The 14,895-nt window shown below is 48.9% G+C and overlaps 1 protein-coding gene across 3 annotated transcripts in view; it reads left to right on the plus strand.

Annotated features, from left to right (window-relative positions):
* Nucleotides 1–14,049, plus strand: part of MALL (mal, T cell differentiation protein like) — a 29,298-nt gene extending 15,249 nt beyond the window's left edge. For all 3 annotated transcript variants that reach the window (XM_059188419.1, XM_059188420.1, XM_059188418.1), the window contains 3 exons: nt 7,696–7,863; nt 9,794–9,916; nt 12,383–14,049. In XM_059188419.1, coding sequence (XP_059044402.1) covers nt 7,696–7,863; nt 9,794–9,916; nt 12,383–12,445 — 354 coding nt within the window. In that variant the 3' untranslated portion in view covers nt 12,446–14,049. The remainder of the gene's footprint in view (nt 1–7,695; nt 7,864–9,793; nt 9,917–12,382) is intronic.
* The last annotated feature ends 846 nt before the right edge of the window (nt 14,050–14,895 follow it).

A 14,895-nucleotide genomic window follows, 5' to 3' on the forward strand; every position in this document is an offset into this window, starting at 1 on the left:
CGAGCAGTTCTCCCGGGAGCCTGGGACATGATTGGTTTATTGGGTGTCAATCTGGAAATTGTGCATCTGTAAACAAAAGCGCGCGCGCACACACACACACACACACACATTTTCTCCTTTATCTACATAAATCATAGCACATTGGGCACACTGGTCTGAGCCTTATACCGTTCTTGAGTTTGTTCCATTTGGTATACAAGGATTTTTTTTTTCATTCTTTTTGAAGGCTGCCAAGTGTTCCACTGGACAGACATAATTGCTTTGACTGGTCCTCTCTGGTTGAATATTTAGAATGTATCTTATCTTTTCTATAACCAGCAAGGCTCCAATAAAGGATGTTGTACATTTATCATTTTGTTCCTGTGTGTTATTTATAGGACAGATTCCAAAAAGTGAAATTATTGGATCACACAATATGTGTGTTTTGTGTTTTGATTGATACTGTCAAAATAATACAGCAGCTGATGGCACTCTTACTTAACCTGGAGATGGCAATGGATTTCAACCTGGGAGCTATACGGGGGGCTTTGAGGGACTGGGAGTCCCCAGATCTGTAGATAAAAATCATGCATGTACATAGGTAGATCTTTCTAGGTGACCAAAACTTTCATCAACCCCTCAGAAGGATCTGAGCCCCTGAATGTTCTCTCGCTCACCCAGCTGATCGATCTCCCAGCTCTCCCAGAAACGAACTTCCCTTACCTCAGGAAGACGGGCCTTGGACATTCCCTCCTCTGAGTCTTTGTTGGGGAACATTCTCTCCTGTCTTCTGTACTGTTCCATATGGTTATGGCTAACATGGTCAACAGTGGTTACCCCAGACTCTCTGTGTGCCAGGAGGACTTAGCTAGTTCTCATAAGAATCACATGAAAGCAGTGATCCCTACCTCGTCTGCTGGGTGCACTGCGACATGGAGGTACTGATGAGTCAAGTAACCTGCCCAGCAGGCAGAGCTGGAATCAGAACCCAGAGGGAGGAACAGGACTGCATGCCCAGCTACATCAACCAGTGGGTAGGATGGGAAACAAAGAGACAAGCTCCAGGGGTTCTCAGACCAAACTGCAGCCTCTGGGGAACTTTTAAAAAGGCAATCTCTCTCACCGGCTCAGACAGAATCTCTGGGGCAGGATCCAGACCCCAGGGATTTCTCAAAGAGTCCGGGAGTGACAGGACTCAAAGCACAGCTCTGAGGGGAAGCCCCAGGTACACAAGTCTTTCAGAATCTCCTTACCCCTACCCCATATGTTGATTCTTTTCCTAGTGAAGCAGTTTGCATAGTAATAAGCGCTGGTGGTATAATGATGAGCACAGCTGCCTTCCAAAATAATAAGCATCCCCCCACCCCAAAAGTAACCCAAACTGCGCTTTTCTCGAAGTATCGTTTTCAACCCATGGATTTCAACTTCATTGCTACATTTCGATCCATGGCTGTCCTCCTTATTTGAAGTTCTATTGTCCCATCTTTGGTCAGCAAGAGCCTTCTGAATCCTCCTGACCTAACCCTGGGTACCTTTAAAAGTTCTCTCACTGTCTGGTGTGGTAAGATGCTTGGGTTGAACTTCTCTGCCCCAGCCCTGGAATCAGCATTTCTCCCAGAACACTGTCTCGACACTGCTGCTCGGCTCCTGTATCCTAGTGCTTTAACCAGCTCTCCACACCCAAGGAACTGTTCGCCATTGCTCCAGGGAAGAATCAGTGGCCAAACCAAATGTTAAGCTCCATTCTACCTGAACAGATCTCTTCAAATTTTGAGTCAGCCTTTGGACAATGTATAGACAACTGATCTGTGTTTGTTCATAAGAAACAGGTTCTGAGGGGCGCCTGGGTGGCTCAGTCATTAAGCGTCTGCCTTCAGCTCAGGTCATGATCCCAGGGTCCTGGGATCGAGCCCCCCATCGGGCTCCCTGATCCGAGGGAAGCCTGCTTCCCCCTCTCCCACTTCCCCTGCTTGTGTTCCCTCTCTCACTGTGTGTCTCTCTCAAATAAATAAATAAAATCTTTAAAAAGAAAGAAAGAGGGGCGCCTGGGTGGCTCAGTTGGTTAAGCAGCTGCCTTCGGCTTGGGTCATGATCCCAGCGTCCTGGGATCGATTCCCACATCGGGCTCCTTGCTCCGCGGGGAGCCTGCTTCTCCCTCTGCCTCTGCCTTCCACTCTGTCTACCTGTGCTTGCTCTCACTCTCTCTCTGACAAATAAATAAATAAAATCTTAAAAAAAAAAAAAAAAAAGACATGAGCTTCTGTTTAAAAAAAAAAAAGAAAGAAAGAAAGAAAGAAACGGGTTCTGAACAAAGCTGCTCTTGGAATCCGCTTGATCCCGATATCTTACTACAATCAACCATTCTTCCAGTTTGAGGGCCAGCCCCAAACATCTCAAAATCTCTCCTGCTCTTGGGAAATACAAACTGAAGGTCAAAATAAAAAAGCAGTTTAGCCTGCCAAGGAAATTTGGAAAGCTAAATAAGAGCAAAAAAATAAATAAATAAAGACAACAACTTGAAACTGCCTTACCTTTAAAAGAATCCAACCTAGACTGCTCGGGGCAGAAATGAGATAACAAAAACTGGGTTTAAATTTACCTGGAGTTTATCCTTGGCCCTGGTCCCTCCTTCTGTCCAGAGGGTAGAGGGTGTGGAAATAAAAAAAATAACATTCCTCTGTGTCACGTGGATTATGCAACACTAAAGCCATTTCAGAAAATTCTCATGCAATTTGAGTAGATACCCAAATGCTCACAGGCCACCGCCCCCAGGAGGGAGCTCTGTTGTGAGAAGAGGTCCAGAGCTGTCCTACCCCATGTCCTGTGTGACCTCAGGCTCGGGCCCCTCCAGTATCGCATCACCTCACACCCTGTGGTGAGAATTTAGCACCGATGTGTAAATAGTGTACATTTGGCAATGTCTGCCCAGGGCAGCCTCTGATGGTAGGAGGGGGGCGGGGGCGGACCCCTCTGCAGGCACTGACAAGCACAGTGGCCCTGAGCCCCCTGGCCCACCCCCAGGTCTAGCAGAGGTGAACTGGCAGTGATCGGGGGCAGGAATCAAGTGGCTGCTCTCTGGTCTCAAAAAGCTCAAGCGAATTAGAATTGCCATGGAGACTAAATGAGGCCATTTGAGCTTGAAAGATATGCAGCTGTAAAGCACCTGGTGAGGCGGTGGTGATGTCACCACGGATTCCTTCTAAAGAATGTTCTTTGACTCCATCCCCACCCACTTTGGTTCAGGCCCCATGCTAGGCACCTGGCGTGTAGTGGAGAACGGCCCAGAGCATTCTCTGCCCTCGGAGGTCTGGTGTGAGCCCCAAATTTTACAAGTTCTGGTGCAGTCACTAAATCCCAAATACCATTCGCACGAAGAGCCAGCACTGTTTGGGTGTTGACAGTGCGCCGGCAATTTTATGCAAGTCCCAAGTGTGGGTAGGGAGGATGCTTGGCAGGTGCAGCCCCTGTCACTGAGATCAATATGAAAGAACCCAGTTCTGGCTGGGGGCGGGGGGGGCAGGACAGAAGCTGTCCTTTAACAACCACTCTTTAGAGCAAGCTGCCAACTCACTCACAGGCAGTCCCAGGCCCAACCTAAGATTTCCAAAATTTCCGGATTATTAAGATCTGAGGAAATGTGTGGGCACCTGGGTGGTTAAGCATCCACTCTTGATTTCAGCTCAAGTCATAATCTCAGGGTCATGAGATCAAGTCCCATGTCAATGGGCATCCCACACTGGGTGTGGAGCCTGCTTAGGATTCTCTCTCTCCCTCTCCCTCTGTCTCTAACTCCTGAACCCAACTCATGCTCTCACTCTCTCTTGAAATAGGGCACCTAGGCAGCTCAGTTGGTGCAGCAGCTGCCTTTGGCTCAGATCATAATCCTGGAGTCCTGGGATCGAGTCCCACATCAGGCTCCCTGCTCGGTGGGAAGTCTGCTTCTCCTGCTGACCTCTCATGCACTCGCTCTCTCTCTCTCTCTCATTCTTTCTCTTTCAAATAATTAAACAAAAACAACAATAAATCTTTAAAAAATAAATGAAATAAAATAAATCTGGGGAAATGTGCTCCCGGAGCTTGTGATTTAATTGGAGTTCAAGCTTCCGGTGTTGTTGTCCAGCCCAGTAAGAGCTTTGTTGTCCCCCTCTTAGTTGATTTTGGCTCTTCATCTCCTGTTCCTTTTCTCTTCTTAAGAAACTACGAAATTTCTATAAATTCAAAAGTGCTTTTCCTCTCCAGGACAACAATAGTAGAAGCCTCACAGGGGACGTTTGTCATATCTCTGTCTATGTATTGTTTATTTGTAAGATGAGAAGTGCTAGTCCCATAAAGCCAGGGATATGTTATGAAAATCAGAACCGAACATTGCATATCTTTCAGCTGAGCTAGACAGAAGTTGTGTGGACTTGTTTCATCAGCATCATTCAGAAATAAGCCTCCTCCACAGTCATTCAAAACTGCAGAAGAAATACCAAGACCGAGGAAACGGAATTATCAGCTATTGAATATGAAATTGATACCAAGAAAAATTAATATAAAGACACCCACACTTCAATACATGATATAACTATTGCACAAACTGCGGAACACCAAAGACAGAAGACTCCCAAAGCAACCAGATACCAAAGGCAGATTCCTCCAGAAGAGCAGCAGGAACAATGGCAGCTGGAACAATGGAATAATACAGAAGGTTGTAGAACACAGTGGGAAAATATCTTAAAAGTGCTGAGAGAAAACAATGATCAGGGCAAAAATAACATTTTTATGACAAACTGAATACTACCAACTAACCTTTCCTAAAGAAACTACTAATGATTGTACTTCAGGAAGAAAGAAAGTAATCCCAGGAGGAATATCTGAGATACAAGAATATCTTCATGACTCAAAGCAGGGAAAGATTTCTTAAATTCCATCTGTATGGAATCCGTCTATAAAGGAAAAGATGAACATATTCAGTTACATTAAAATTAAGTACTCGGGGCGCCTGGGTGGTTCAGTGGGTTAAAGCCTCTGCCTTTGGCTCAGGTCATGATCCCAGGGTCCTGGGATCAAGCCCCACATCAGGATCTTGGCTTGGTGAAGAGCCTGCTTCCCTTCCTCTCTCTCTGCCTGCCTCTCTGCCTACTTGTGATCTGTGTGTGTGCATGTATGTGTGTCAAATAAACAAAATCTTTTCAATAAATAAATAAATAAAATTAAGAACTCATTTCATCAAAAGGCATCATTATATGTGTGAGACACATCCTGAAGGAATATATTTGCAATAATTTTAACAGTCAACAAGATCCACACTATGAGAAAAAATTACTCTGAATCCGTAAGAAAGAGGCAAACCCACAAGAAATTTGTAACCAACAAAAAACAGCTTAAAATTTTACAGAAGATAAAAAAACATGAAAGTAAACTCAATCTTTTTTTCAAAAGATTTTATTTATTTATTTGACAGAGATCACAAGCAGGCAGAGAGGCAGGCGGGGGGCGGGGGGAAGAAGGCTCCCCACTGAGCAGAGAGCCCGATGTGGTGCTCGATCCTAGGACCCTAGGATCACGACCTGAGATGAAGGCAGAGGCTTTAACCCACTGAGCCGCCCAGGTGCCCCAGTAAACTCAATCTTATCTATAATCATAAAAAATTAAGACCTAATGAGATACATAAAAATCCCAAGGAATATGCCAAATGACAACCACCACCACCACAACAACAAAAAACCCTTCTTGAACTGATAAGTGAGTTTAGCAAGTTGTAAGATACAATATTAATACACAAAAAATTGATCATGTTTCTATCTACTGGTATTGAACAATTAGGAAATGAAATTTGTAAAAAACGATACTATTGACAATAGCTTCCCAAAACGAAATATTTAGGCATACATACAGGAAGTGTGTATAGTATCTGTATGCTAAAAAGAACAAAATATTGATAAAAGAAGTCAAAGAACATCTCAATTATTGGAGAAGCATACCATGTTCATGGATTGAAAAACTCATCATAGTAGAGATGTCAATTCTCCCCCCAAACTGATCTATAGATTTAACCCAAAATCCCAACAGATAGATATTATAGATATAAAAAGTCTGCTTCTAAAATTTGTGTGGAAGCAACAGAACTGGGGAAGGGGATGAGCTATCTCCAGAGATGGGCAGAAATGTGAGCCACCTATACTCACAACTATTTTGATTACTGTAACTTTACAGAAAGTTTTAAAATCTGGTAGTGTGATTCCTCCACACCAAGGGGGCTCCCTCTCCCCATTATTCCAAATCTCCAATGTTCTCATAGTCCAAAAAATTCTCTCTCTCTTTTTTTTCCCCCAAAATTATTTTGTTGCTTTATAAAAGAAAAAATTACCCACTGTGCCATCTAAGAAATAGAACTTTACCATTGTCTTTGGAGGTCTCAGTACACTCATTCCCAATCCCATCACTCTCTCCCTCAGAAGGGTCATTTTCAGAAGGTGCTGAGGAGAATAGGTTCTGAGGGATTTGGGGAGTGGCAATGAGTTCAGATTTTGTAATTTGTTGCATTTGAGGAGCTTGAGGGGCAAATGAGGTGCTCAGGGTGCAAAATTTAATAAGGCATTCACCCTCAGGGTCCTGTCAGAGTATGGTTGGCCCCTGCAGTGGAATATCTGAATGGAGACTTCCAAGTGGGCCAGTGGATGTGTGGGACTGAAGGCCTGGGATTGCCGGCCTATATGGTGCTTAGATTGAACAGGTGCACAGATTTAATAGGGTGCACAGATTTACCAGGAGTGAGAAGAGGGAGAACTGAGGAGGCTCACAGGGACATCCTAAGGAGAACCCAGGAAGGAGAGGAGCCTAGAAAGTCTGAAACAGGGGCGCCTGGGTGGCTCAGTGGGTTAGGCCTCTGCCTTCGGCTGAGGCCAAGGTCTCAGGGTCCTGGGATCAAGCCCTGCATGGGGAAAAATCTCTGCTCAGCAGGGAGCCTGCTTCCCCCCCTCTCTCTCTGCCTGCCTCTCTGCCTACTTGTGATCTCTCTCTCTCTCTGTCAAATAAATAAATAAATAATCTTTTTTTTAAAAAGGAAGAAAGAAAGAAAGAAAGTCTGAGACAAACTAATAACAACAAAACCACTTGGTGCTCCCTCAGGCCTCTAATTGGAAATGCTACCATGTGGACATGTACTTAATTCTTTCCCTGGGCTGACCCATATGGGTATAAACCCAGCACAAAAGCAAACAAATACAGAGCCCAGAGAGAATGGGGGGAAGGTTTGGTTTCTCCACCAAGGCGATAGTAACAGCCTGGACAGGGCTGAGAGGTAATCAAACTGGAATGGTATTGCCCAGGGGCCCAAACCAAATGCCCACAGGGCAAGGCTGGCACTGTGAGTGGGTAAAGGGAGCCAGGAAAAGGAAATAGTGTGCCATAGTGAAAAGGAGCAATAGAAAACATACCACACAATGGCGTGGGGTTGGGGGTAAAGGGGAAGTGGTCCATTAAGGATGTCAAGTCTTCTTCTTTTTTTTTTTTTTAATTTTATTTATTTATACCTCTATATTAACCACTTGACTTAAAAAAAAAAATCTACTCTTCTCCCAGGGCCAGGCTTCCTTCCCCATTTCCCTCTTGTTCCACCTAACTTCACCTGAAGAGCTTTTAACCAGACGGAAGAGAAGAGTGATGCTGTGCAAAGGGAAGTATGCCTACACGAGCAACTTAAAGTTCTTCTTTTATGGTTTCTTCTTGCAGATATTTGGCTGCTGGGTCTGGATTCTGGTAGCTGCCACCCAGGTAGCAAATCCGTTGCTGCAAGGATGGGTGATGTATGTCTCGCTCACCTCCTTTCTCATCTCCCTGATGTTCCTGTTGTCTTACCTGTTTGGATTTTACAAAAGATATGAGTCCTGGCGAGTCCTGGTAAGAATCAGAGGGAGTGATCCAGACCCTTGGGCTTCTCTGGATGTCCATTCTGGGTATTGTGAGGACACCATTGTCCTCATTGGACACCATTGAGCCCTTCTGGGCTGGGACAGGAGTTGGGCACGGGGTGGGGTGGGGAGCAGGTTGGGACCAGAGACCAGACACCAGGGACCGGAGACCTTGTCATGGCTGGGCCACTATGGAACCAAGACTTTTTTATCTTAATGTGTTTACTAGTAAGGCAGAATGAAAGCACTCTTTTGCCACAGTAAATGTTTCATCGTATTCCCCTCCATTGTCTTCCTTGTTAGGAATATACACATTCTCTATCAAGCACATCTTGACTCGTTTCCCCTTAAGCTTTATTTATGGTTAAATCATTGGAGTTGGATTGAAGGACATGATAGTGGGGGGGGGGGATCACCCCCGTCCTACAGCGATTCCTCTCTTCCTTATGTATTTTATGTAAAAGTGTATATATAATCATGCCGAACCAATAGTTTTGGTGTCAATTCTTTCATTAACATTATGTCACTAAATTGCTTTCATGTCACAGATCTTGAAAACCATTTAAAATGTTTCTGTATGGAACATTTAAAAACATATACAAAAGTAGTGAACATCACATCATAGACCCTCAAGAAACCACAACCCAGATTCCTGCCCTATTAACATTTTCCCACACTTGCTGTACCTAGCCTTTTTTTCCTAAAGAATTTTAAAGCAAACCCAAAGCATCATGTTGTTCCATTCTACACACTTCAGTATGACTCCAAAAAAATATGCACACATTCTTATGTCATCATGCTTATATAAACTTATTAACAATCATTCCTCTGTATCACCTAAGACCCAGGCCATGATCAGATTTACTCCGTTACACTTGAAACATCTCTTTACCTTTGACCTGTTTGATCGGGATCCTCCCAGGGGCACTGCGTTGCCCTTGGCAGTCATGGTTCTTGGGTACCTTTAACCCAGAATGGCCTTCCCTGCCAGTGACTGGTTGAAGAAGGCGGGTCAGCAGTCCTATAGAAGTCTGATGTTTTTGGGTTTTCTTTGCTTCTTCCCAGTGTGATGTGATTTGTGCCTCCAAATCCCTGAATGAAAGATGCGTGAACTTTTCTGGTAATAACATCTCCAGTGTGACAGGCTTACCCCCCATCAACTATTTCCTTCATGCTTTTTTTCACCTCTTAATGAGCTTCCCCCAAACTGAGTGTCTCATTAGAGATTGTAAAACGCCAGTGATGACATGCCTTCCTGAATTGATAACCCTTATTAAATGACTGCCTGACATTCTCGGGTTGAAGAACGCTGCTGAGCGTTCAGCACAGAGACTCAGCCACTGGAATCTGGAGTCCGATAAGCCTGACTCTACCCACTCCGCCACATGTTAGCTCAGCTCATCACCTGCACATCGGGGTGCCCAGAGCTGCAGCCTTATGGCGTTAGCTGTGGGAATGAATGAGGCGGCATGACATACTGTTAGGACATAGCAGGTCCTCGTAATGCTAATGGGTAAGAGCACAAGCTCGGAGTTCATCTGGCCTAGGTTCAAATCCTGACTTGGCTCTTTATTCCTAGACCTTGACCTTGAGCTCCTACTTCTTCAAAATGGCACTAATGTTAAGTGGTGCCAACCCCATAGCTGGCAAGCTTACATGAGGTACAGGAGGAAAGGCTTAGCACGAACAAGCACTCAGCCAAATGCTGGCTTGGACAGATGTCACTACTGGCATTTATTAATCCGCTATGGTTCACTGCATCTCGAGTTTATCAGATACACTGCAGAAGGAAAGAGCAGGAGACTGGGGTGCAGGCCGGGCTCTTTGGCCCGCTCCTCCTGCTGTATGGTGCAGGGGGCAAGTGTCCACCTGCTTCCATGCCCCCGTGACGCCGGCCGTGGCCCCCTCTGCCTTTCCAGGACAGCCTGTACCACGGCACCACCGGCATCCTGTACATGAGCGCCGCGGTCCTGCAGGCACACGCCACCATCATGTCCGAGATCTATGACCTGAAGAACTACTTCATCAACACCGCAGCCTCGGTGAGCGCAGGACAGAACTCAGAGCTGCTGGGTGGGGGGCACCTTGCCGGAGACTCCTCTACCCCTGCGGAGAGATGACCCCAAGCCTCAGGCTGACAGGGCCTTGGAGGACAGGAGAAGCTGTGTGTGTATGTTTGTGTGTGTGTATATGTGTGTGTGTGTGTGTGTGTCTATCTGTATCTCTGTGTGTGTGCTGTATACGTGTGTGTGAGCCTGTGTTTGTGTCTGTGTGTGTCTCTGTGTCTATGTGTGTCTGTGTCTGGGTGTGTCTGTGTCTGTCTATGGGTGTCTGTGTGTGTGTATGCTGTATATGTGTGTGTCTGTGTGTCTATGTGTGTCTGTGTATCTGTGCCTATCTGTGTGTGTCTGTCTGTCTGTGTCTGTATGTGTGTGCTGTCTGTATCTGTGTGTGTCTGTGCCTGTTTATGTGTGTCTGTGTCTGTCTATGTGTGTCTGTGTCTGTGTGTGTGTCTGTGTGTGCACACATGCACATGCCAACAGCCATGTGCTGTTCAGGTTCAGGGGTCATCTCCCATTTTCTGCTTTTCCCACCTCAGGCTTACTCACCCATACACTCGCTATACCACCCTCAGAACCTTTTTTCTGAAACACAAATTGGAACGCTGCTCTCTCTCCTATTGAAAGTTCTTCCATGGCCCCTCTGCTTGTGGAATGGAGCCCGAATTCCTCAGCGTGGCCAAAGGGCGTCAGTGTCCTTTTATTTCAGTGACAGAAGTGTACCGGGCTAACTGTTGGCTGATGGAATCCAGGGGCCAGGTGGTCCAGCCAGCTGTAGGGAGAGCTGGACCCTCAAGGCCTTAGGTCCACTAGGACCAGAGACTCAGCCAGTTCACCTGCCTTCCTAGCCCGCGGCGGCCTCTCTTCTCCTGTGAGGGAATGGCGCCCTCCTGTGGCAGCTCACTCACAGCCCACGGCTTCCTCCTCTAGTAGTCTGACCTTCCTTATTCCCCCCTTAAAAACTTCTCAGAAAGAATCTAACACCCACACCGTGGTAAGCCCCACAGCAACCAGTCCCTGGCACCAGAATGGTCACGGCCTGTGTCAGTGTCGGTGCTCCTGCATGGATCAGGTGGCAGGAGGAAGGGGTGGGGCGTGGGGTGCCGTTCTCCACCTAAGAATGGGGTGCCCTGCAGGCACGAAGGGCAGCTACACGTATTCAGCTGCCTCTGCAGCCCGTCTACCTCCTTTCCCTCCTTCTCAAACTATTCTAACTCCCCTAAACTCCTGGCTCCAGCAGGATCCGCACGCCGCCCTTCCACAGTCTGGCCCGGCGCCCTCTGAGCTCTGTCCTGCTGCTCCCTGTCGGTCTGCTCCAGCCGCCGGCCGCCTCCAGTCACACCTGAGCACACGACACCGGCTCTCGCCTCTCCCTGGCAGGGACACCCCTGCTCCAGGAGCCAAACCCCTTGCCACCTTCTGTTCCCTTCTCACCGGCCGACCACCTTCTCGGGGAAGCCTCGTCCTTCTGCCTCCCCCGCAGGCCCGGTTTGTCTCTGGCTTATTTTCTCTCCGGGGCGCTTAGCCCCATCGAACCTGCTACTGTCCTGGCTGATCTTGCTTACTTTCTGCTCCTGCCGCTGGAATGTGAGCACCGGGAGGGTAGATATTTTTGAACGTTTTGTTCGCTGTTAGGGCGACTGTCATTTTTGAAGTACAGCAGGTGCTTGAAAGATGTTTGTTGAATGAGCGAGCGGGTGAATGAGGACAGGGTGTGAGCGGACAGGGGGGCGGTTCGAGGCTGAAAGGGTCATCCAGCCCTGGAAGGCCTGTTAAGGGCAGTGGCCTCTATCCTGAGAAGCAGGGACTCCTCACACAGTTTCAAACATACGACAGGAGCGGCTCGATCGCATCTTCCATGTGAGTGAGCGCACAAGAGGTGGTCAGGCAGTACATGCAGCTGAGTTTGGGGATGGCTTTGGATGTGGCGGTCGGGGAAGGGAGGCGTCAGGCTGGTTTCTGTCAGGCAGCGGGGTGAGATGGGGGTCCTGAAGACCCCCTGAGTGAGTGAGGCTGGAGAGGAAAGCTCAGCAGTCCGTTCTGGACCACTCAGAGCTGGAGGGACCCCCAGAGCCCTCACGGGGTGCTGGCAAGCAGGGCGCTCAGAGCAGGGTGCTGGGCTACTGGGTGGACATGTGGGGGAAGTCATCGGAGTGCAGACTGGTTGGGACAAGGGGACAGTGAGGGAGACAGGACCCAGGGCAGGGATGGAGCGAGCCTGCTCCCTGCCCAGGATCAGGAGGACACGGGTGCCCAGGAGAGTCGGAGCTGGAACCCAGGAGGGTGCCCAGGGATAGCGAATATCAAGGAGAGGAGCGGGCAGGGCAGGGTGTGGGGCAGGCATGGGGAGCGGGGTCAGGACACGTGACCTCCTGGCCTGCGGGGAGTGGGTGGGGCTGCCCTTGGCCCTGGCCATTGCTGACCCAGGAGCCTCCCGTCTCCTTCCAGTTCTTCGCCTTCATCACAACCCTGCTCTACATCCTCCACGCCTTCAGCATCTACTACCACTGAAGCGGCAGGAGCCGGGCGCGCGGTGGGGAAGCACCCCAGCAGCACCTACTATGGGCCCCCGAAGCTCGCAGTCAACATCGGTCGCGTGGGTGACAAACAGAGCATCAGCAAGACCCTCGGTGGGCTGAGGACAAACCAGCTTCTCACACGGAGGGACATAGTCGCACTCTGGCATCTCCGTTTGGACATTTTAATTCATTATGGCGAATATGACAAAGATTGGGGGGCGGGGGTGTTGTTTGCTTATTTGTTTGGTTGGTTGGTTTGGGTTTTGCCTGGGCGAGAAACTGTCCCTTCTCACAGGGAACCTCACTCTCCTGGAAAACTGGTATCTGACGTCCTCACAGGGGAGAATCCCATGTCTGCCATTTGTCACACCTGTTTGGGGATTCTACCTCAGCAGTGAGGTTCCCCCGGAGCAGGTTTAAGGGAACACTTCGTCTTGTTTTGTTAAAATCAAAATGGTGCTGCCGATGCCTTCAGAAGAAGACCCACAGGCCTGGATCCTGATGCATGGTCCTGACCTTGTTTTGGAGCGGTGGTCCAAATCCGCTCTCCCGTGCCCCCCAGGGAGCTGATGGGGGACGAGCCACACAGCCCACTCCCCCCCAGTTCCACTCCTCCTTCCCTGTTCTCCCCAGTTTTGGGATTCAAGGAAAATCTTCATAAAAGCAACTTTGAGGATAGATTTGTGGGGAAAATAAGTGACTGACTACAAAATTGTTATGAAGTAACACCTGGGGGAGGGGTGGAATGGGGGGAGGGGTGGCCTGCTTCTCCACAAGTCAAGCCTGTCAGAGAACTGCAAGGCTGCAGGACACCTGTGCCAGGCCTCCAGAAACCTGCCTCCTGAGGACTCGAAGCCACCTTTTCCCTCAGAAAAGACCATCAAGGAAATGAGGCAGGACATTCCAGGCAAGGATTCTTCTGTGGGCTTCTGTCCCACACTGTGGGACACGTCAGGGGGCCAGAAAGGATTCCTGTCCCAGGGTCCATGCTCTTCCATGTGCCCCCAGGACCCCCTGCGTCCCCCCGAGTGGCACCAGCTGCATGAGGCCTCATTCAGGGAAGGGCTTGCAAACCCCAACATGCAAAGGCCTCCATGATTTGGGGTCATTTTAAAACAAAAGGGGGGGTGTTATGCATACAGAAACATAAAATCGAGGTGCTTGATGTCAAAGTAAATGGTTTTCAAAAGGAAGCTGCGCTCTCTGGCCTGTCTTCCTCCATGCAAGGCTTCCAGTCCCCATCCTTCGTCTGAGCTCCTGACCCCGGCGAGTGGGACACAGCGCCACAGCCACACGTGTCTGCTCTAGTTTTGAAATGAAATAAATTATTACGGGAAGGGGACTAGTTTCAGCCGATTCTGGGGCTTACAGTTCTGTACTAATTTTTTTGCTGCTCCTGATGGGGGTGGGGGGCGGGTACGGGGAGCCACCAAAGAGAAAATTCTGGCTTCTTCTTGTTGACCACTCAACTCTCCAACCACCATGTTATCTTGAAAAGCCACCATGTACCCCTCATTTTATTGCCTGGGATGATTACTGTTCAATATTTACCGAGTAGCCATATCCAAATAAAAGTTGTTTGTATAGTAAGAAGTATTAAGTTGGTCACTTTTGTGATGTTAGCGACTGGAACTGCCCCACACATCCTGAGAGCAGTTTCACCCAAACACCCAGGGGAGGGTCTGAGGGCCCAGCCCACCAGCCTTGCTCCTGGGGCAGCTGCAAGGGAGGCCGAGTTTGTCTCCAGGGCTTGGAGCCTGTGCCATTTCCACTTCAGTAAGGACAGTTTGAGTGCAAGTTCCAGAAACCAAATTCCCAGCTTAGCAAGGCTGGGGGTGCGCTAGCTGGGCCTGGGAGGCGAAGAGGCCCCCATAGACACAGTGGACCCCTTGCCCGGCCCTCTGTGCCATTCCCACTCTTCCTGACAGAGTGCCATCCTTCTCGCTTCCCACAATGCAAGGCACCCATCCATGACCCACAGTGGACCAGACCCTGAGCCCCAGCTCCCCCAAGTTCACTACAGTGGCCGTACCGCCCAGCCTGCCAGCACCTTCCAGTCCCGGAGGCCAGCTTCCTGTCTGTAGGGCTCTTCCCAAGTCCAGAGACCTTCCAGTCCCTCATCACTGGGTATTGTGGGACCTGGGTCCCCAGAGCCAGGGACCACCCCCAGGAACACTTGGCCATTCCTCCAGCCATGGGTCAAATTCTGCCCCTCCCTGCCCCCATGGTGGCGCCATGTCAGGAGGGGGCCAGCTCAGTCCTGCTGTTGCCTCCATGCCCGTGCCAGACATTATGTTCCCTCCTCCTGGGAACACGAAGGCCCAGTCCCTCTTGCACAGGAAAAACCCTTGTTAACCTTGCAAGAGATCTTTCTCGCCCCCTAGAGTTAATCACTCTCTCCTTGGGTTGCCTCTGCTCCAGGGGTGTGTGCCGCTGTCGCAG

This window comes from Mustela lutreola, chromosome 9 (genome assembly GCF_030435805.1).
Source record: "Mustela lutreola isolate mMusLut2 chromosome 9, mMusLut2.pri, whole genome shotgun sequence".
Taxonomy (NCBI): Eukaryota; Metazoa; Chordata; class Mammalia; order Carnivora; family Mustelidae; genus Mustela; species Mustela lutreola.